Source organism: Pristiophorus japonicus, chromosome 17 (genome assembly GCF_044704955.1).
Source record: "Pristiophorus japonicus isolate sPriJap1 chromosome 17, sPriJap1.hap1, whole genome shotgun sequence".
In the NCBI taxonomy this organism is placed as follows: Eukaryota; Metazoa; Chordata; class Chondrichthyes; family Pristiophoridae; genus Pristiophorus; species Pristiophorus japonicus.
Genome location: NC_091993.1, coordinates 62074904 through 62097219, shown reverse-complemented (window position 1 = coordinate 62097219; position 22316 = coordinate 62074904). Strand labels below are relative to the sequence as shown.

The following is a 22316-nucleotide window of genomic DNA, read 5'->3' as shown; positions in this document are numbered from 1 at the left end:
GCATGTCCACACACCCAAATTCCTGGCCGCCACATCTATCACACACAGCTCTGTACTGGGAACACGGAATCAGAATATTCACTCCTGAGTAACAGTCGCCCACTAGCTCCAGGAGCTGTCTTATTATTCTTAATCAGTAAGGTTCCGCCCTCCAATGGGGATCTTGATCAGACATATTCTACCTCCAATGGGGAACTTGATTGGATATGTTCCCTCCAATGGGGAACTTGATCAGACATATTCTACCTCCAGTGGGGAACTTGATTGGATATATTCCTTCCAATGGGGATCTTGATTGGATACATTCCCTCCAATGGGGATCTTGATTGGATACATTCCCTCCCCATGACTACCAAAGGACTGTGGGGAGATTGCCATCTGCAGGAGCTCACCAAAGAGCTTTGACATCCAGCTGGGTTCAGATTTGATTCCCAATCAGCAGCCAGAACATTCCTTGTGGGATGTCCCGCACCGAGATCCCGGTCCCGGGCTCAGTTAGACTGTCGCGATGGAAAAGCAACAAGCAATGAGGGACATGGCCGCCGGCACAGGAAACACCCAGACCCTGCTACCTCTCTCACCTGCCTCCCACTATCTCTCGGCGGGGCATTAGCAGGGGCCAAAGCCCCGGGGTTTTAATCAACAGCCCTCATTAAAGGGGGCGGAGGGCAATCAGGGACCCTGCCCAGGTTGGGATACAGGCTTGCACGCTCTTTAAAAGCAGTTACTACCAACTGATCATTCTTCCCCACTCAGCAACAAGACAGTTAGAGGAAGGTCGACTTCAATTCAGAAAGCAGTTACTTACTTTTTTCAAGAACATCCCTGTGCTCAAGTCCACCATTAACCCCTGAAATAGAATGGGATAAAACAGAAGCAGTTATAGGACATGGAGAGGGGGTGCAGCAATACAGGGACGCCATTTACCACCGACTGCGCTCTCATTACTCAAACAATAAGGCCCTCGGTGTAGACAGCTGCAAACCCCGCCAGTCAACGGAAAGGCAAGGTCACGGAGCGATTGGGTGGCGTCACGCTCGGGTTTCAGAACACTGACGATTGAAGGATGATTACTGGTCAATTCATTAAAAGGGGTTGGCTCTGGATTCAGTGAGCCTGGGGGCGAGACATTCTGGGCTGAGGGCAGTCCGTGTCGAGGGGTACCTGCGATGATACAGAAGTGAAACTAATTCGATTGTTATACAGGGTACGGGAGCAGAGTGGTTATGTTATTGGACCAGTAATCCACAGGCCTGGACTAATGATATGGAGACCCAAGTTCAAATCCCACCGCGGCAGCTGGGGAATTTTCATTCAGTGTCAGTAATGGTGACTGCAATGTTTGCTCCCGTGAGGGTGCTCATAGGGTTGCAGAGCTGTCGAAACAAAAAACAAAAAAGACAAGGGGGCACTTGAATGAAAGTTTGCAGAGTGCGATCCCCCCTTTAATCAGGGGGCACTTGTTTATTGTCTTCAACAAAATAGTTGCAGAGCTGTCGAACGTGCCCTTGCCAAAAAGGGGGCACTTTTAGTGTTCTGCTTAAAATAGTTATGGAGCTGTTGAGTTGGGAGTGGCTTAGCCAGTCACGTGATGTTCACAAGACTCAATAAAACCCCAGCCAGTTGGGTTCGGGGGATCCACGATGTGAGCCTGGTGGATGAACTGGTAATGTGTCGTGTGATTGTTAAACCTTTGTTAATAAACCAACTATTTCTCAATAGCAATGTGTTGCTATGAATTCTTAAGCAAAGAACCCATGAAGCAAATACATTACAGTGAGCATGGAATGACCGGGTTGCCACAAAAACCCATGGGGTTCACGAATGTTCTTTAGGGAAGGAAATCTGCCGCCCTTACCTGGTCTGGCCTATATGTGACTCCAGACCCACAGCAATGTGGTTGAGTCTTAATCGCCCCTGAAATGGCCTCACCGGCCAGTCAAGGCAGCGGCTCACCTTCTCAGGGCAATGAGGCATGGTCAATAAATCCTACATCCCAAGAACGAATAAAGAAACAGAACTGAGGTTAAAACTTGGATTTCATAAACAGTTGCCGTCAGTAGACGTTACTAACTGAATCTTGCCTCGTCCGCATCGTGAGAGAACGAGGCCTGGGTTTTCTGATGCGGGTAACTGGGTAACTGCGGCCCCCACAGTTACAGTGACTGGAAGATCCGCTGTCAGATCCAAGAGTCAGCAGTGTGAGAATACAAACTGTATCGGGCTGGGCTTCAGTTGAAGGCCCTGGGTGAGCCGATCTTGGACTGCAGATTGCAATCACTCAGAGAGAGACAGCGAGATCCACAGTGCAGAGGTTAGGGAAGGATTGAGTTTGTCATCATCATCACAGGCAGTCCCTCGGGGTCAAGGATGACTTGCTTCCACACTAAAATTGAGCACTCAGGTGACCGATGAACTCATTTTAAACGGTGCATGAATTATTTTAATGTGGGGTGGCTGTTGCACACCAGCCACCACACGGGCTTGACGGAGCACGGTCTGGGTCCAGTGACAAGGGGATCCAGACGACGGGAAACCTGCTCCACCGCATGTGTCAATACACACACACACACAAACTCAAACATACTCCTACTGTCCTCTCTCTATGGGGAATTCATAGTAAGTGAGTTTGTGTCGATGTGCGATGGAGGAGAGAGACTCAGTCACCGATCTCTGATCCAGTCTTCACCCAGGAGGTGGGTTCCTCACAGGGAACATCGGGCAACCTCAAAACTGAAGCTTCTCAGGGTACCAGGGCAGGCAGGACAGGTTACATAGCGCCTGGAATACTGTGTGCAGTTCCAGTCTCTATATTACCAAAAATAGATTGTAGCACTGGAGAAAACAGGGAAAGATTTACAGGGATGTTCCTGGGATGGAGAGGATGTGACTATCAGGAAAGATTGAGCAGCTCGTTTCTCTGGGAAAGAGATGAAGGGTGGACCAGATCGAGGGATTTGAAATGATGAAGGGTTCGATCGGATGGATGTGGAGGGAGTGTTCTCCAGTTGTGGGTGAGTCCAGAACAAGAGGGGATGAATAGTCAATCGCCACGAACAGATCGAGAATTTGGCAAAATGTGTTACACAGAGAGAGTGGTGAGAACGTGGAAGCTGCTGCCACAGAGAGTGGTTGAAGCGTTGATGTATTTAAAGAGAACTGGATGCTTACACAAGGGAGAAGGGAGTGGAGATACGGGGGCAGGGTGGCAGGAGGGCCATGTGGAGTATAACCACCAGCACACAGCAGCTGGGCGCAATTGCCTGTTTGTGTGTTCAAACTGGAGGGGTTTCCCTGAGCTGACCAGAGCGCAGGGCTCTTGTGCACAGACGTTCTCATGTGCTGTTTCACAAACTTCGGTTGTGAAAGACGCTGTATAAATATGCTTCTTTCTTTCAGCACCGTGTTACTAATATTGGAGCAACTGAATGCCCCAAATGAACCAGCAGTGTGGCTCATACACACAGGGTCAACCCTGAGCTGCTGTCAAAGGTCAGAGCTCCATGGCCTCAGCTGTGGAACAGCGTGTGGTTTGTGGGGAGGATTCCTGCATCACCAGGTGTACAAAAACAAGGGAAAAAAAGTCTTGCATTTATATAGCCCCTTTCACAACCACCGAACATCTCAAAGCGCTTTACAACCAATGAAGGACTTTTAGAGTGTAGTTATTGTTGTAGTGTGGGAAACGCAGCAGCCAACTTGTGCACAGCAAGCTCCCACAAACAGCAATGTGATAATAACCCAATAATCTGTTCTTGTTATGTTGATTGAAGGATGAATATTGGCCCAGGACACCGGGGTTAATTCCCTTGCTTTTCTTCAAAATAGTGCCATGGGATCTTTTACATCCACCTGAGGGGGCCTCGGTTTAACATCTCATCCACAAGACAGCACCTCCGACAGTGCAGCACTCCCTCAGCACTGCACTGGGAATGTCAGCCGAGACTTTTGTGCTCAAGTCCCTGGAGTGGGACTTGAACTCACAACCTTCTGACAGAGGTGAGAGTGCTGCCCACTGAGCCACAGCTGACACTAAAAGCACAAATAAAAGTGAAGCGATGGAGAATGAGAAAATAGAGAAGTCAGGGGGAGGTGGTGACCTGCTGGCCCAATTCAGGGTGTCCATTTAGACCCTGGGTCAGTCGCCTGTCCTGGAAGTGAAAAGGTCCTCCGCCATGTTGCGGCTCCGACCTCATTTACATCTGGCTGGCGAGCTGCGGGGAATTGATCAGGCGGCTCGCTGGGCCGAGGCCTCAGGATCAGGCCAGGGCGGCAGCCAACAAGGCAAGTAACAGCCGGTGAGGGTGTCGATCATGGAGGGGAAGTTGCAATAGCAGGTGGGAGGTCCCGGGGTGGAGGGCAGCGGGGGTCCCGGGGCGCAGGGCGGCGGGGGTCCCGGGGCGCAGGGCGGCGGGGGTCCCGGGGCGCAGGAGGTCCCGGGGCGGAGGGTGGGGCCCGGGGCGGAGAGTGGCGGGGGTCCCGGGGCGCAGGGGGTCCCGGGGCAGAGCAGGTCCCGGGGCGGAGGGTGGCGGGGGCGGCTTCCTGGGGTGACTAATAGTGGCACACAGATTAATAAGGCCATTAAAAAAAAACATTGGGGAGCATTTCTAGAGAGATAGAACTGAAAAGCAGAGAAGTTGAGTTAAACTTGATCTGAACCCTGGTTAGACCACACTTGGAGTACTATGAACAGTTCTGGTCCACATATTATAAAAATATAGAGGCACTGGAGAGGGTGCAAACAATATTTACAAGCATGACAGCAGAACTGAGAGTTTATATCTATAAAGGAAAGATTGAACAAACAGTTGAAGGGCAGTGTTCCCACTAATTCTATACCGAGCAGCCCACAAACTCCTTTTTTGTCCATCGGCAAATTTTATGACAACTACAACAACTTTTACAACAACCATTTTAAAACATTGACAGTCCCGCCATATTGTACCCCGCGTCTCACATCAGGACGCAATCAGACAAACTCGGAAACATCATGGTTTGCCTTTTTGGATTTATAAACGTCATTATTGACTTTACTTAATTTCTAATATAGCTCACAGCTTTCGTAAAAACTATATTACACTTGGCTCGTTAGAATTTGGTGTGTCAGGTGTTTGAAAGTTATAAAATGGCGGGGTGATTGTCCGATGAGAATTTGCTAATATTGGAGGTTAGTCGGCACAGTGGTGGAGTGGGACTATAATAGACGGTTTGGGAATCATCCCTCCTCGGGTGTTAATGGCAGATAGGCCTCAACAACAAAGGCACCAAAACTAACACTTGAGCAACTATTAGCAAGGTCACATTAACTATCTAAGTTTGTCCAGCTCATTTACTGTTCCTTTGTAACAGGAAACATCAGATTAAATTGATTAGCTGTCAAACCAAGGATGGCCATTATGTCGAGGTCTGGAGGTTTGGAGAAACGGAACCTCATGGGTAAAGTCTCGCATACTACCACAATCAGGTTCGGCAGACACCATTCGCCTTGTTAACCCATCTGAAGCACAGCAGCAGATTTAATGTCTCACCCCAAAAACAATTAGACTGGATATTGTTGATGGGAGGAAAACACGATGAACCAAATGACTTGTTCTGTTAAGTTTTCTTGTTATTACCAGACACTGGCAATAACTTTTATTTCCAACATATATTGGGTGTTGGTGAGAAATGAAAGCTGCAAACATTAACCCTTACTAGACTCCTGCCTCCCGCCTTTAGTGCCCTCAATTATCTCTGGGGTTATATAACACTTTTTCCTTGAGGTGCACCGAAAACCACTTTCCATGGGAGCAAAATACTTCTAGAACTGTGGCCTAATTTAAGATTAAGGAGCGCTTCCCTCCCATTTTGCTATTGTTCAGCTTTAATCAGACTCTCATTCACAGCAACATTTCCAGTTCAACCACTTGTATTTATATCCCTCCCGACCCATGCTGTGGCACAGCTGGACTGACGTGGACAAGCCACGTAGAGACTCGAAAAACGCACTCTTCGAATGGAACGCCTATTCCCGAGTGTTCTAAAATAGTCACTAATAAATCCAATGGGGAATTAAGGAGAAACCTCTTTACCCAGAGAGTGGTGAGAATGTGGGACTCGCTGCCACAGGGAGTGGTTGAGGCGAATAGTATCGATCCATTTAAGGGGTAGCTGGATAAACACATGGTGAAAGGAACAGAGGGTTATATTGATAAGCTGAGATGGAGGGGTGGCAGGAGGTGCCTGTGGAGCATAAAGTCTGGCAAGGACCCATTGGCTGAATGGCCTGTTTCTACGCTGTAAATACTGTGTAATACGTTGGAATATTTTGTAACATAGGAACAGCAGGAGGCCGTTCAGACCCTCCAGTCTGTTGTGCCATGATGGATCTGTACCACAACTGCATTTACCCGCTTTGCTCCATATCCCTGGATACTCTCGCCCCATCAAAATATAGCGATCTCATTTGAAACTTTGATTTGACCTCCAGCATCCACAGCTTTTTGGGGGTGAGCGTTCCAGATTTCCACTCCCCTTTGTGTGAAGAAGGGGCTCCCCGACATAGCCCTGAACGGCCGGGCTCTAATTTTAAGGTTACACCCCCTTGTTCTGGACTCCTCCCACCCGAGGAAACAGTTTCTCTCTACCTACCCTGTCAACTCCTTTAATCACCTTAAACTCAATTATATCACCCCTTAATCTTCTATACTCAAGGGAATACAACCTTAGTCTAACAACCAGTCCTTGTACTGTAATCCTTTTGGCCACTCCCTCGAAGATCAATCTATCCTTCCTGATGTGCAGTGCCCAGAACTGAGCGCCGTGCTAACAGAAAACAGAGAGTCGGGATAAATTGATCATTTTCCGGTTGGCAAACAGTGACTAGTGGGGTGCCGCAGGGATCAGTGCTGGGTCCTCAACTATTTACAATCTATATTAATGACTTGGATGAAGGGACCGAGTGTAATGTAGCCAAGTTTGCTGATGATACAAAGACGGGTGGGAAAGCAAATTGTGAGGAGAACACAAAAAATCAACAAAGGGATATAGACAGGCTAAGTGAGTAGGCAAAAAATTTGGCAGACGAAGTATAATGTGGGAAAATGTGAGGTTATCCATTCAGGCAGAAATGACAGAAAAGCAAATTATAATTTAAATGGAGAAAAATTGCAAAGTGCTGCAATATAGAGGGACCTGGGGGTCCTTGTGCACGAAACACAAAAAGTTAGTATGCAGGTACAACAAGAAATCAGGAAGGCAAATGGAATGTTGGCCTTTATTGCAAGGGGGAGAGAGTATAAAAGCAGAGAAGTCCTTCTACAACTGAACAGGGTATTGGTGAGGCCACACCTGGAGTACTGCATACAGTTTTGATCTCCATATTTAAGGAAGGATATACTTGCATTGGAGGCTGTTCAGAGAAGGTTCGCTAGGTTGATTCCGGAGATGAGGGGGTTGACTTATGAAGATAGGTTGAGTAGGTTGGGCCTCTACTCATTGGAGTTCAGAAGAATGAGAGGTGATCTTATCGAAACATATAAGATAATGAGGGGGCTCGACAAGATGGATGCAGAGAGGATATTTCCACTCTAAGAGGAAACTAAAACTAGGGGACGTAGTCTCAGAATAAGGGGCCACCCATTTAAAACTGAGATGAGGAGGAATTTCTTCTCTCAGAGGGCTGTAAATCTGTGGAATTCTCTGTCCCAGAGAGCTGTGGAGGCTGGGCCATTGAATATATTAAGGTTTTTGAACGATAAGGGAGTAAAGGGTTATGGGGAGCGGGCAGGGAAGTGGAGCTGAGTCCATGATCAGATCAGCCATGATCTTATTAAATGGCAGAGCAGGCTCGAGGGGTCAAGTAGCCTACTCCTGCTCCTATTTCTTATGTTCTAGGTGGGGTCTGATCAAGGCCCTGTTCAACTGAAGCCGAATAGAATCCTAGAAAATTTCGGCCCATCGTGTCCATGCCGGTAGAAAAAGATTACGCAGCCTAATCGCACCTTCCAGCTCCAGGTCTTGATCCCTATAGGTTCTTAAAGTGCACAACCAAGTATCTTTTGAATGTGGTGAGGGTTTCTGCCTCTCCCATCCTTTCAGGCCGTGAGTTCCAGACCCCCACTACCCTCTGGGTGAAGAAATGTTTCCTCATGTCCCCTCTAATCCTTCGACCAATTACTTTAAATCTAAGCCCCCTGATAATTGACCCCTCTGCTGAGGGAAATATGTCCTTCCGATCCACTCTATCTATTCCCCTCATAATTTTATACACCTCAACTAAATCTCCCCTCAGCCTCCTCATTTCCAAGGAAAACAACCTCATTTCCTGCCCTTTGTACCCTAGCCCCCTGGATACAAAGATCAACATTCTGTCAGTACCTGTAGATGAACAGTAGGGTGAGTTGTGGCAGCGTGAGTGGGAGGCCAGGTCCCTGCACTTACCTCCTCGATGGGCAGCTCTTGCAGCTCGTCCAGAAACTGTCTCTGCACTCCCACCACGAAGGGTGTCGGGGAGCAGACCGTGTCCAGCATCACCTTGGGCAGCACTGGGATGAAGGTGTGTTGCCAAGTGAAGGGGTACAGCAGAGCAGCGACGCCATGGATACATTGGGACAGGACGCTGGACGGTGAGCAAGCAGAGAGATCCCAGAGTTAGACAGCTCACCACAAGATGACAGACAGACACTCGCTCGACCCACCCCAGTCTCTCCAATGACCACCCCCCTCCCCCGATCCCTCCTTGCCCTCATCACGTCAGCACTTCTTCAATCTGAATTCAACCAGTAATCACGGTCTCAACCTATCTAAATTGCCTTGAAGAGTCACATGTTCCTCCCGAGGTCACTACACTCCCTACACATCACGTCTCATAATACTCACATACTCTATCCCAAAGTATTATCTTCTGAAAGAAATCCATCTAATTTGCTTCTGAATGAATCAACACTAACTGCGTCCATCATCTCCCGGGAGAGCCTGGTCACAGACTGACCACTCACTCAATGAAATCGTGTTTCCACAGATTCATTTTGAATTCCCCCCCCCCCTTCAAGTGCAGCCCATGTCCTCTGGTTCTCCTATTCTGGACACGGTGAAATAGCTCGAATTTGAAGATTATGCCCCTTGGTCTGGACTCCCACACCAGAGGCAATAGTTTCTCTCTAATTACTTCTTGTTGATTAATTCTAATTGAATTTCATCATCAATTTCAACACCTCGATCACATCGCCCCTCAACCTTCTAAACTCAAGGGAACATAAGCCAAGTTTATGCAAGCTGTAGTCCTAACTCACTTTGCAGATATGGCATTTTCCACATTGCAAACCAATTTCCCGTGTGGGTTACCGGCGTGAGCTCAGTGTCCAACGCTGAGCTCGGTAGGGACATTGCCACATACTCAGACTTCTCTAAAGGGCCAACCGTTTCACAGCGAGGCCCTTGACTGACGATACTCTCACTCAGACAGTGTGCCTGGGCGTGTGTCAGTCACTTACTGCCCACTCTCGCACTCTCGCACACCGGCTCAATGCTCTGGAGAACCTTGTGGTGCTGAAATGTCAAACCCCAGGCCCTGTTCCGCCCGGTGTGGGTACAGAGATCCCACGGCCGATAACTTTGCAAACAGTTTGCAGGAACAAGTGGCTCACGTGGTTTCCTGTCAAATACCTTCTGCTGCTGAGTGTTTAATCTCTCACCAGTGTGAAGGCTCCTCCCACTCTTGCATTCCCTTGGTGCCTATCAGTGCGTAATGCAGAGAGCTCAGACACTGGGCTGCTCTGTGCCACTCTCTCTGATGCCAGGTATTGGCCATGTACCACCCTGGGACCTGAGGCCGTACCCGAGACCTGTACACTGCTCTGTGCCACAGCCTCCGATGCCGGCTGGGCTCAGAATGCAGACATTTCTATAGAACCTTTCACAGCCCCAGTTCCATGGACCCTCCCCTTGCGCAGGGCCTGACCTCTGCCATGTTACCCTCAGTTTTTGTTTTGCTTTTTTAAATTTGGAGTGTTGTCACTGTTGTAATGTAGGCAGGCTGAGGGGCCCCGGCCTGCGAGCACTATCGGAGCAGGCCGGGGAGCAGAAGGAGCAGCGTGGGGGCGTACCACTCCAGGGAGCAGCACGTGCTGGAGCAGGAGACCAACGGCATTGAAAAGGGACGTCACCAAGATCCAGTTCAGTGATTGGAGCGTGGGTAGGTAACAGCAGGAGCGGCGAGGTCGGGGCGAAGGAGCAGCGAGAGATTGTAGAGCGATGTGATCGGGGCCTGGGAGAGGCGAGGGCCCAGGGGCAGCACGGGCCAGCCCACAACTGCGATATGTGTGTGCACTAGGTCTGTGCAGCAGAGCTGGTCTCCAGCCATCCTGATTAATCCTCATCATTGGACCAAGCTCGGTCAAGCCCGTGTGGTGGTTGGTGTGCAACGGCCACCACACGTTAAAAAAATCCATGGGTTGGTGAATTATCCGTCTCACACCGGGCCCCCACGATGGGTTGTTGCCTGTTGGCCCCTGGCAGCTCCTTTCACAGACTGTATGACACAACGTCTCTTCAACATTTGGGGAAGAACTTTAACCTTACTGTCCTTCTCACTGTATCATTCAACAGTTTCTCCATCCAGAACACATTCAATCCATTGATACTTGCAAACGCATGGAAATTCACAGGAGCCGGCAATCAGACTCAAAATAACAGCAATTCAAAACAAGCCCGGAATATCGACCCGTGCCGATGGCGATGGACTCTCCTCCATCCCAACACCTTTCCCGCCGCCAGAACTCTCCGTTCCTGCAACTCTTCGCCCACCGCACCCTCCACCCCCCACCCCCACCGTCTCACCACAGGGAGTTGTGCCCTCAGTCTGGAATTCCCTCCCCAACGCTTCCCATCTCAAGACCCACCTCATTCACCAAGCTTTTGGCCACCCACTGAACCTCTCTTGGTTCAGTATCGGTTCTCCCTGCCTGTGTGACGGGGCCTGGGGCGTTTATCTACATTAAAAGGTGCTATATAAATGCCAGTTTTTGAATAAGCCAAACTGGGTTTTTGGTCCGTGGGATTGCAGGACTTCGATTGTTTTGCAATACAGTCAGATATAGCGAAGCAAAGGGTTAAGATTTTGTGTTGCAGTCCCTGGAGCGGAACAGGAACCCACAACTTCCTGACTCAATATCCGAGAGTGTGACCAGTCCCACATTGGCAGCGTCTCCAGCAGGGTCACATCAGACTCACGATGGAAAGCTGCACTAAAATTGATGGGAAGAAGGAAAGTGGATGATCCCAACAATCGCTGCCAGTCTGCAATCGCCCATCGTCACAGTTTGCTGCGGGGCTGCACATCGACGACACGCACAGCGGCAGGACTGAGAGCAGTGTGATTGCTCGGACCCACCATGCTCGCTGGCAAAGGCTCTGTCCAAACCAAGGCCAAGCTGAGCAGTGCCAGAGTGCCCCGCGGAATACTATTCACCAATCACACAGGACTGTTCCAACAGGACCGAGTGTCCCAGGCAAAGGTCTCCAATCGTTAGCTCTTCACATCCACTCCCATATCAGGCAACTCCCAAACACCGAGGGGGGCAGGGGTCACCTCCCCAACAGGAACATTTACATCATCCCGTGTATTCACGTCTCCACCCCGCACCCCCCCCCCGTACCTGAGCTCCTCGGCCAGGAAGATCACACGTCTCTCCAGCAGCACCGTGGAGAAAATGTCGATGATGTTTTCCACCGATAAATATTTGAAGAGCGAAGTGAAGTCCACGTGTTCGAGGTGGGAGTCGGAGGGTCGGGTCAGCTCGATGATCTGGTGCGGGCAAAGGAGCGGAATAACTCACGGCCGCAACACCCCCCCCCCCCGACATTCCCCCAACCGCTCCCCCGCCCCTGCCCTTCCCCCACCCCCACCCATCCCCAGCCTCTCACACCCCCCTCCTCAACACCCTCCCCCACCCCCACTGACATTCCCCAACCCCTCCCCCACCCTTCTCCCACCACCTCCCCTCCCCAGCCCCTCACACCCCCTCCCTCAACACCTCCCCCACCTCCTTCCTCAAAACTTCCCCCAGCCCCGTTCTCAACCCCTCCCCTCCCCCAACCCCTCATACCCCTTCCCCAATCCCCTGCCCCTTCTCCCCCAGCCCATCACATCCCCGCACCTCACACACCACACCCCCGCTCCCCGCCCAGGACCTCTCACATCGCCAGAATCCCCGTGCTCTGAAACTTGTATTTATCAACTTATGGCTGGGGCTGCTTTGTATCACGACCCCACTTTATATTGAATTGTACAAAGTCGCATCAAGTCAGCGTTTCCCCCAGCCATTCACATTCCTCACTGCGAAAGCACTAATCAATCACAGTCCAGAGGTGGACTCACCATCACCATGGCAATGGGTTCACTAAATCCCCAGTCAGGTGTCTCTGAACTCTCCTCTGATCTGTGAGCAGACGCCATCATTCCTCTACCAGCCTTCTATTTCCTAGAATGGCCTCCTGTTCCTGTGTAACAGGTTCGAGGGGCTGAATGGCCTCCTCCTGTTCCTACGTAACAGGCTCGAGGGGCTGAATGGCCTCCTCCTGTTCCTATGTAACAGGCTCGAGGGGCTGAATGGCCTCCTCCTGTTCCTGTGTAACAGGCTCGAGGGGCTGAATGGCCTCCTCCTGTTCCTGTGTAACGGGCTCGAGGGGCTGAATGGCTTCCTCCTGTTCCTGTGTAACAGGCTCGAGGGGCTGAATGGCCTCCTCCTGTTCCTGTGTTCAAGCTGGAAAAATAGCCAGATTTTTTAGAAAGCGCAGTTTAATTTGAATACTGGCTTGGCCTGTTTTGTCGTTAAGAAGTTTTGGGGGCAATTTTAGTTTTCCATTGTGGAAAGGAAAATTGTGCAGGGTGTATGGGGGGGTGGGGGAGGGGGGCGGGGGATAAACTGGTCCGGAGTGAAAATGTACCTCCCAATACTTGCTGATGTTTGGGATACAAATCTTGAAGTGGTTCAGAGATAAGCAATTTTGGGGGGGGAGGGGGGGAAGTTGGTCAGCTGTGACAGAAATGTAACAGCTCACGTTGGACCAGCCCGGCATATCTCTGTAAACACACAGACTGATATCGCACATTGCAACAGATTGTGTGGCCGACGTTCAGAGCCAGTGACTCGATGCCTGAGCACGAGACTGCTCTTTAACACTTGGTCTGCTTGTTGTGGAATTTACTGACGGTGGGACTGCCTGGCGAGTGAGGAGGAACGTTCTGTTGGAAGGTGAGTGGAGTGCACAAGGATGTGCTTTCCCGATAACCCCAATACCTGACACTCACGGCCTGCTTTCATTTGAGGTGGGGAACCAAAGCGTCTCCAAGATCCTTCAACAGGGACTTGGGGCATAACAGCAGGAACACCTCAACCATTCCGCACCAGTATCGTACACGCCAAATTATGTATCTATTTCGGTTGTAAATAAATCTGTTTGTAAACTTTAGCTTGAATGGAGAGGGTCTGACAGATCGCCACTTGCTGCCATCATAAGAAATAGGAGCAGGAGTAGGCCATTCGGCCCCTCGAGCCTGCTCCTCCATTCAATGAGATCATGGCTGATCTTTGACCTCAACTCCACTTTCCCGCACTGTCCCCATATCCCTTCATTCCTTAAATTTCCAAAAATCTATCGATCTGTGTCTTGAATATACTCAAAGACTGAACCTCCACAGCCCTCTGAGGTAGAGACTGTCTAACTCAGCGCACGGAGTTAAATACAATTACAGAGAGTAAAAGTCCCGTTCCTGGGGGGAGAGGGGGGCACATCAGTGTCACATGACTTGTCAACTATACCACCATGGCAGTGGGCCGAACTCTCACCTCGGTCCCCGAGCCCGGGATGAAGCTTTTCACACAGACGGTCTTCCCTGGAGCGGGGAAAGCAGATTCTCGGAGCCCCTGCATGAAGGGGTAAATGACAGCCATGCAGATCTGTCTCCGCTTCTCCACCTCATCGAGGATCTGGGGAGAGAGGAGCCCAGCTCAATGTCTGTCAGTGCACGGAGACACATCCCCACAGACACAGAACCGTAACCCTCCCCTACACAGACAGGACTGTAACCCTCCTCGCCCCCCCCGCGCAGACACAGAACCGTAACCCACCCCTCCCCCCCCCCCTCCCATAGACACAGAACCGTAACCCACCCCTCCCCCCCCACAGACACAGAACCATAACCTCCCCTCCCCCCCCACAGACACAGGACCGTAACCTCCCCTCCCCCCCACACAGACACAGAACCGTAACCTCCACCCTCCCTCCCACAGACAGGACCGTAACCTCCCCCCACCCAGACACAGAACCGTAACCTCCCCTCCCTCCCATACAGACACAGAACCGTAACCTCCCCCCCCCACAGACAGGAACGTAATCCCGCCCTACACAGACACAGACCCATCACGCCCCAATCCCGCCACACACAGACCTTTGACCTATGCCTGGGAACACACTGACTCTACATGGATAAGGTACAGCAGTGAGAGTCCAAGCTCAGTGGGAGCACTCCTGCATGAGTGTGACGGCCATGTGTTCAAGTCCTTCTCCAGAGATTTGAACACAATCCAAGGGTTCCCATTGGAGTACTGAGGGAACGCCGCACTGTCGGAGAGGCAGTACTGAGGGAGCGCCGCACTGTCGGAGGGGCAGTACTGAGGGAGTGATGAGACATTAAAACGAGGCTCCAGTTGCTCCCTCAAGTGGATGTAAAAGATCCCAGGGCACTATTTCGAAGAAATGCAAGGGACCTCTCCCTGGTGTGCTGGGCAACATTTATCCATCGAGCAACATGACAAACAGTTATCTGGTAATCATCACAGTGCTGTCTGCACACCGCCTTTCCTACATTACAGCAGGGACTACACTTCAAGAATACTGCATTGGCTGTCGAGAGCTTTGGGACATCCTGAGGTAGTGAAAGGCGCTATATAAATGCAATACTTTCTATAGAAGAACAAAGTAAATGAAAGGCTGGCACAATAGCAGAGATGTACCTTGGAGAAGAGACCAAAACAGCCCAGGCAGCTGATGATGCAGAAAACCTCCGGCAGCCGAGGCCCCCCTCCACCTGGCTACAGAGAGAGAGAGTTACTCCGTTATACAGAGGAGATACAGCACGTCCTTAACACACATATCTCTGCCCCCCCCCCCACCCCCCGCCTTCCGTTCCCCCCTCTCCTCCTCCACAGTCGCTGCCGTGGAGCATGAACACCAGCACAGAGCAGTCGGGCCGAATGGCCTGTTTCTGTAAATTCTACGACATTCTCTCCTCATCCAATCACTGCACATTCCTCTCACCAGCCCCAGGACCCCAAGATCCCCTCAGCCTGGGCCCCCACCCTGGGCCGGAGCCTGGGACAGCACCCCCCCCCCCAGCCCCGGGCCGGAGCCTGGGACACCCCCCGGCCCCGGGCCGGAGCCTGGGACCACCCCCACCCCCCGCCCCGAGCCGGAGCCTGGGACACCCCCCCCCCCCGCCCCGGGCCGGAGCCTGGGACCATCCCCGCCCCGGGCTGGAGCTTGGGACAGCCCCCCCGTTCCCGGGCCAGAGCCTGGGACACCCCCCTCCCCGGGCTGGAGCCTTAGACATGAACATTTACATTTGCTGCACTGATTCGGACTGTTTTGGTTTGAACACAACTACAGCTGTGTTTGTAAACAGTCCAATAATCCCCGTCTCACTCTCCTCCACCCTGGCCCCCTCACCCACTCCGCACTGCTCCAATACTTTCCGCTTTTGCGATTTGATGAAGAACATTGATTTGACCTGGGACCTACGGAAAAGGAGGGGGATCTGGGGGGAGAATGAAGGTAATAAACTGAGAATAGAGCTGGAGGTTACCAGGAGGCGTCGGCAGTATCCAAACTTTCTGCTGCCGTCCATGTTGGTCAGGACAAAGGAGAATGTTTCACTGAAAGAAAGAAAAACATTTTTAGTAAAACAAGGAACAACAACTGACCAATAACATCAATATCCTGCATTTATATAGCACCTTTAAAGTAGTAAAATGTCCCAAGGTGCTTCACAGGAGCATCATCAAATAGAACTTGACACCGAGCCACACAAGAAGAAATTAGGGTAGGGACCAAAAGCTTGATCAGAGAGGTAGGTTTTAAGAAGCGTCTTAAAGGAGGAAAGAGAGGCAGAGAGGTTTAGGAAGGGAATTCCAGCGCTTAGAACCCCGGCAGCTGAAGGCACGGACACCAATGGTGGAGCGATTAAAATCAGAATGTACAAGATGCCAGAATTGGAGGAGTGCAGATATCTCGGAGGTTTGTAGGGCTGGAGAAACAGAAACATAGAAATTTACAGCGCAGGAGACCATTTTGGCCCATCGTGTCTGTCCCAGCCAACAAGGAGCCGCACAGCCCTCGGTCAGCAGCCCTGAAGGTTACATATGAACAATGGCAGACAGGTAAAGAGCACCCGGCCCAACCAGTCCGTCCCCCACAACTGCAACACCCCATGTATTGCAACATTCTACACTCCACCCCACCCAGAGCCACGCGATCTCCTGGGAGAGGCAAAAAAACATAAAATCCCAGGCCGATTGGGGAAAAGAAATCTGGGAAAATTCCTTTCCAACCCATCCAGGCGATCGAAACTAGTCCAGGGGATCACCCTGGCCGTATTTGGACTTTCAAAAGGCTTAAGACAAGGTCCTACACAAGAGATTAGTGTGAAAAATTAATGCACATGGTATTGGGGGTAATGTATTGATGTGGATAGAGAACTGGTTGGCAGACAGGAAGCAAAGAGTGGGAATAAACGGGTCCTTTTCAGAATGGCAGGCAGTGACTAGTGGGGTACTGCAAGGTTCAGTGCCAGCTATTTACAATATACATTAATGATTTAGATGAAGGAATTGAATGTAATATCTCCAAGTTTGCAGATGACACTAAGCTGGATGGCAGTGTGAGCTGTGAGAAGGATGCTAAGAGGCTGCAGGGTGACTTGGACAGGTTAGGTGAGTGGGCAAATGCATGGCAGATGCAGTATAATGTAGATAAATGTGAGGTTATCCACTTTGGTGGCAAAAACAGGGAGGGAGATTATCTGAATGGTGAAAGATTAGTAAAAGGGGAGGTGCAACAAGACCTGGGTGTCATGGAACATCAGTCATTGAAAGATGGCATGCAGGTACAGCAGGCGGTGAAGGAGGCAAATGGCATGTTGGCCTTCATAGCGAGGGGATTTGACTATAGGAGTAGGGAGGTCTTACTGCAGTTGTACAGGGCCTTGGTGAGGCCACACCTTGAATATTGTGTACAGTTTTGGTCTCCTAATCTGAGGAAGGACATTCTTGCTATTGAGGGAGTGCAGTGAAAGTTCACCAGACTGATTCCCGGGATGGCAGGACTGACATATGAAGAAAGACTGGATCGACTGGGCTTGTATTCACTGGACTTTAGAAGAATGAGAGGGGATCTCATAGAAACATATAAAATTCAGATGGGATTGGACAGGTTAGATAGATGCAGGAAGAATGTTCCCGATGTTGGGGAAGACCAGAACCAGGGGTCACAGTCTAAGGATAAGGGCATTTAGGACTGAGATGACGAGAAACTTCTTCACTCAGAGAATTGTGAACCTGTAGAATTCTCTACCACAGAAAGTTGTTGAGGCCAGTTCGTTAGATATATTCAAAAGGGAGTTAGATGTGGCACTTATGGCTAAAAGGTGAGAAAGCAGGAATGGGGTACTGAAGTTGCATGATCAGCCATGATCATATGGAATGGTGGTGCAGGCTCGAAGGGCCGAATGGCCTACTCCTGCACCTATTTTCTATGTATTCGATTACCTGAGGTACTTACCATCATATCTGTGCTGGCCAACAAGAGGTTATCCAGTCCAATCCCACTTACCAGCTCTAGGTCTGTAACCCTGCAGGTTACGGCACTTCAAGTGCCCATCCAAGCACCTATTAAATGTGGTGAGGGTTTCTGCATCCACCACCCTTCCAGGCAGCGAGTTCCAGATCCCCACAGCCCTCTGCATGAAGAAGCCTCCCCTCAAATCCCCTCTAAACCTTCCACCAACCACTTTAAACCTATGCCCCCTCGTAATTCATCCCTCCACCAAGGGAAATAGGCCCTTGCTATCCACTATATCCAGGCCCCTCAAAATTTTATATACCTCAATGAGGTCTCCCCTCAGCCTCCTCTGTTCCAAGAACAAACCCAGTCTATCCAATCTGTCCTCATAACTAAGAGTCTCCATTCCAGGCAGCAACCTAGTAAGTCTCCTCTGTACCCTCTCTAGTGCAATCACATCCTTTCTATAATACAGCGACCAGAACTGCACACAGTATTCCAGCTGAGGCCTAACCAGAGTATTATACGATTTAAGCATAACCTCCCTGCTCTTGTATTCTATGCCTCGGCCAATAAAGGCACGCATTCCGTATGCCTTCTTAACCACCTTATCCACCTGGCCTGCTACTTTCAGGGATCTGTGGACAAGCACTCCAAGGTCCCTTTGTTCATCTACACTTCGAAGTGGCCTATCATTTAATGTGTATACCCTTTCCTTAATAGCCCTCTCCAAGTGCATTACCTCACACTTCTCCGAATTACATAGCAACATAGAAATTTACAGCGCAGAAGGAGGCCATTTCGGTCCATCGTGTCCGCGCCGGCCGACAAAGAGCCGCACGGCACTCGGTCAGCAGCCCTGAAGGTTGCATATAAACCTATGAACAATAACGGAAAGGCAAAGAGCACCCAGCCCAACCAGTCCGCCTCACACAACTGCGACACCCCTTATACTGAAACATTCTACACACCGTCACAATCAGAGCCATGTGATCTCCTGGGAGAGGCAAAAACCAGATAAAAACCCAGGCCAATTTATTAATGAATTGGCTGTGAAGCGTTTGGGATGTCCTGAAGGTGTGAAACGTTTTTCTTTCAAACTTCGACACCAGAAATCTAAAGGAAGTGAACGTATTGCGATGGAGATTTGAAATGTGCACCAACCTGTCGTACTCAGAGAGCGGGGCCCAGGTGTTGCCATCTGGGAAACAGAACAGTGGGATCGCGTGCAATAAATTCTCCTCCTCCTCCTTCTGGGAACGCATCAGATTCTCCCTCTGCAACAGACAACGAAACATATCGTTCAGCCCGGGACCCCCTCACCCCGACATACCTCCACCCCTCCCCGACACACTCCCTCCGACACACCCCCCCCCCTGCTCCCCCCGACACACGCTCCGCCCCTGCCCCCCCGACACACTCTCCCCCCTCTGCCCCCCCGACACACATTCTCCCCCCCGACACACACTCCCCCCCCCTGCCCCCCCCGACACACTCCCCCCCCCCCACCGCCTCCCCGACACACTCTCCCCCCCCGACACACTCTCTCTCCCTCCCCCCTCCCGCCCCGACACGCTCTCTCTCCCTCCCACCCGACACGCTCTCTATCCCCCCCCCCCCAAAACGCTCTCTCCCCCCCCACACGCGCGACGCGCTCTCTCTCCCCCCACCCGCGCGACGCGCTCTCTCCCCAGCCCCACCGACACACTCTCTCTTCCCCCCCCGCGACGCGCTCTCTCTCCCCCCCGCGACGCGCTCTCTCCCCCCCGCGACGCGCTCTCTCCCCCCCCCGCGACGCGCTCTCTCTCCCCACCCCGCGACGCTCTCGCTCCCCCCCCATGACGCGCTCTCTCCCCCCCGCGACGCGCTCTCTTCCCCCCCCGCGACGCGCTCTCTTTCCCCCCCCGCGACGCGCTCTCTTTCCCCCCCCCGCGACGCGCTCTCTTTCCCCCCCCGCGACGCGCTCTCTTTCCCCCCCCCGCGACGCGCTCTCTTTCCCCCCCGCGACGCGCTCTCTCTCCCCCCCCCGCGACGCGCTCTCTCTCCCCCCCGCGACGCGCTCTCTCTACCACCCCCCCGCGACGCGCTCTCTCTCCCCCCCCGCGACGCGCTCTTTTCCCCCCCGCGACGCGCTCTCTTTCCCCCCCCGCGACGCGCTCTCTTTCCCCCCCGCGACGCGCTCTCTCTCCCCCCCCCCCCGTGACGCGCTCTCTCTCCCACCACCCCCCGCGACGCGCTCTCTCTCCCACCACCCCCCGCGACACGCTCTCTCTCCCACCACCTCCCGCGACGCGCTCTCTCTCCCACCACCCCCCGCGACGCGCTCTCTCTCCCACCACCCCCCGCGACGCGCTCTCTCTCCCCCCCGCGACGCGCTCTCTCTCCCCCCCGCGACGCGCTCTCTCTCCGCCCCGCGACGCGCTCTCTCTCCCCCCCCGCGACGCGCTCTCTCTCACCCCCCCGCGACGCGCTCTCTCTCCCCCCCGCGACGCGCTCTCTCTCCCCCCCGCGACGCGCTCTCTCTCCCCCCCGCGACGCGCTCTCTCTCCCCCCCGCGACGCGCTCTCTCTCCCCCCCCGCGACGCGCTCTCTCTCCCCCCCCGCGACGCGCTCTCTCTCACCCCCCCGCGACGCGCTGTCTCTCCCCCCCCAACGACGCGCTCTCTCTCTCTCCCCCCCGCGTCGCGCTCTCTCTCTCTCTCTCTCTCTCTCCCTCCGTGACGCGCTCTCTCTCCCCTCCCCCACGTCGCGCTCTCTCTCCCCTCCCCCACCACATGCTCTCTTCCCCCCGACACGCTCTCTCTTCCCCACCACCCCCCCGCGACGCGCTCTCTCTCCCCCCGCGACGCGCTCTCTCTCTCTCTCCCCCCCCGCGACGCGCTCTCTCTCTCCCCTCACTCGCGACGCGCTCTCTCTCTCCCCCCACCCCCGACACACTCTCTCTCTCCTCCCACCCCCGACACTCTCTCTCTCTCCCCCCACCCCCGACACACTCTCTCTCTCCTCCCACCCCCGACACTCTCTCTCTCTCCCCCCACCCCCGACACACTCTCTCTCTCCCTCCACCCCCGACACTCTCTCTCTCTCTCTCTCTCTCTCTCTCTCCCCCCACCCCCGACACACTCTCTCTCTCTCTCCCCCCACCCCCGACACACTCTCTCTCTCTCTCCCCCACCCCCGACACGCTCTCTCCCCCCACCCCCGACACACTCTCTCTCTCCCCCCATCCCCGACGCTCTCTCTCTCCCCCCATCCCCGACACACTCCCTTCCCCCCACCTCTGACACACTCCCCTCCCCCGACACACTCCCCTCCCCCGACACACTCCCCTCCCCCGACACACTCCCCTCCCCCGACACACACTCTCTCCCCCCCCACGACACTCACTCTTCCCCCCCCCCGACACTCACTCTCTTCCCCCCCCCTGCCGACACACTCCCTTCCCCCCACCTCTGACACACTCCCTTCCCCCCACCTCTGACACACTCCCCTCCCCCCGACACACACACTCTCTCTCTCTCTCTCTCTCCCCCCCCCCGACACTCTCTCTCTCTCTCTCTCTCCCTCTCCCCCCCCCCCCCCCCCCGACACTCTCCCCTCCTCCCCCGGTGACAATGGGCTGGGAGCAGGTCCGAGTGTGGGGACACACGGAGACGTATTGTTCCAGCGTTCCAATATCGCTGTCCAGCAGGTCACTGCACGCAGGGGAAGGTCTTAAAGTGGCACTTGGAGAAATGTCTGCTCTGATTTCCCACAGTAAACCAGGAGGTGGCATACAGACAGTAAAACACAGAGCGGGAGAATCTAGAACTAGTGACACAGTTTCAGAATAAGGGGTCGCCCATTTAAAACAGAAATTAGGAATTTCTTCTCTGAGGGTCATGAATCTTTGGAATTCTCTGCCCCAGAGAGCTGTGGAGGCTGGGTCATTGAATATATTTAAGGTGGAGATAGACAGATTTTTGAGCGATAAGGGAGTGAAGGATTATGGGGAGTGGGCAGGGAAGTGGAGCTGAGTCCATGATCAGATCAGCCATGATCGTATTGAATGGCGGAGCAGACTCGAGGGGCCGAATGGCCAACTCCCGCTCCTATTTCTTATGTTATGAAATACAGACCACCCACAGTAACAGAGGGTGACAGACACAAACCGTGGGTTCTGAACCTTCTCCAGGGATCAGTAATGAAGGAATTCACAAGCAGGAGGCAGTTAGCAGGAGATTGTTGTTAGGTGGATTACTCAATGACATGACTAACTTCCTCCCACAAAGATGATGCAGTCTGACTTACAAGATCTTGCAGAGGCGCTCAGTCACTCACCTTCGGAAACTGGTAGCTTATCTGCGGCTCGTAGCTTTCTCCAGATTTCTTTAGCGAAACCACCACCAGGTACTCGAAGAAGAACTGCCCAGGGTATCGGGACATGTCTCGTTCCGGCTTCTTCTCATCGTGTGAAACGCTCCTCTCTATGCCTGATTTAGAAACGCAGGATATACAGC

At 52.6% G+C, this 22316-nt stretch overlaps 1 protein-coding gene across 4 annotated transcripts in view; it reads right to left on the bottom strand.

Annotated features, from left to right (window-relative positions):
* LOC139227755 (DENN domain-containing protein 2D-like) overlaps window positions 1-22316 on the bottom strand; it is a 76853-nt gene that overhangs the window by 9017 nt on the left and 45520 nt on the right. For all 4 annotated transcript variants that reach the window (XM_070858753.1, XM_070858756.1, XM_070858754.1 and 1 more), the window contains exons 3-10: window positions 22138-22289; window positions 18982-19094; window positions 15845-15914; window positions 14997-15074; window positions 13830-13970; window positions 11637-11785; window positions 8422-8599; window positions 809-850 (exon numbers count right to left, since the gene is read on the bottom strand). In XM_070858753.1, the coding sequence (XP_070714854.1) occupies window positions 809-850; window positions 8422-8599; window positions 11637-11785; window positions 13830-13970; window positions 14997-15074; window positions 15845-15914; window positions 18982-19094; window positions 22138-22289 (923 nt within the window). The remainder of the gene's footprint in view (window positions 1-808; window positions 851-8421; window positions 8600-11636; window positions 11786-13829; window positions 13971-14996; window positions 15075-15844; window positions 15915-18981; window positions 19095-22137; window positions 22290-22316) is intronic.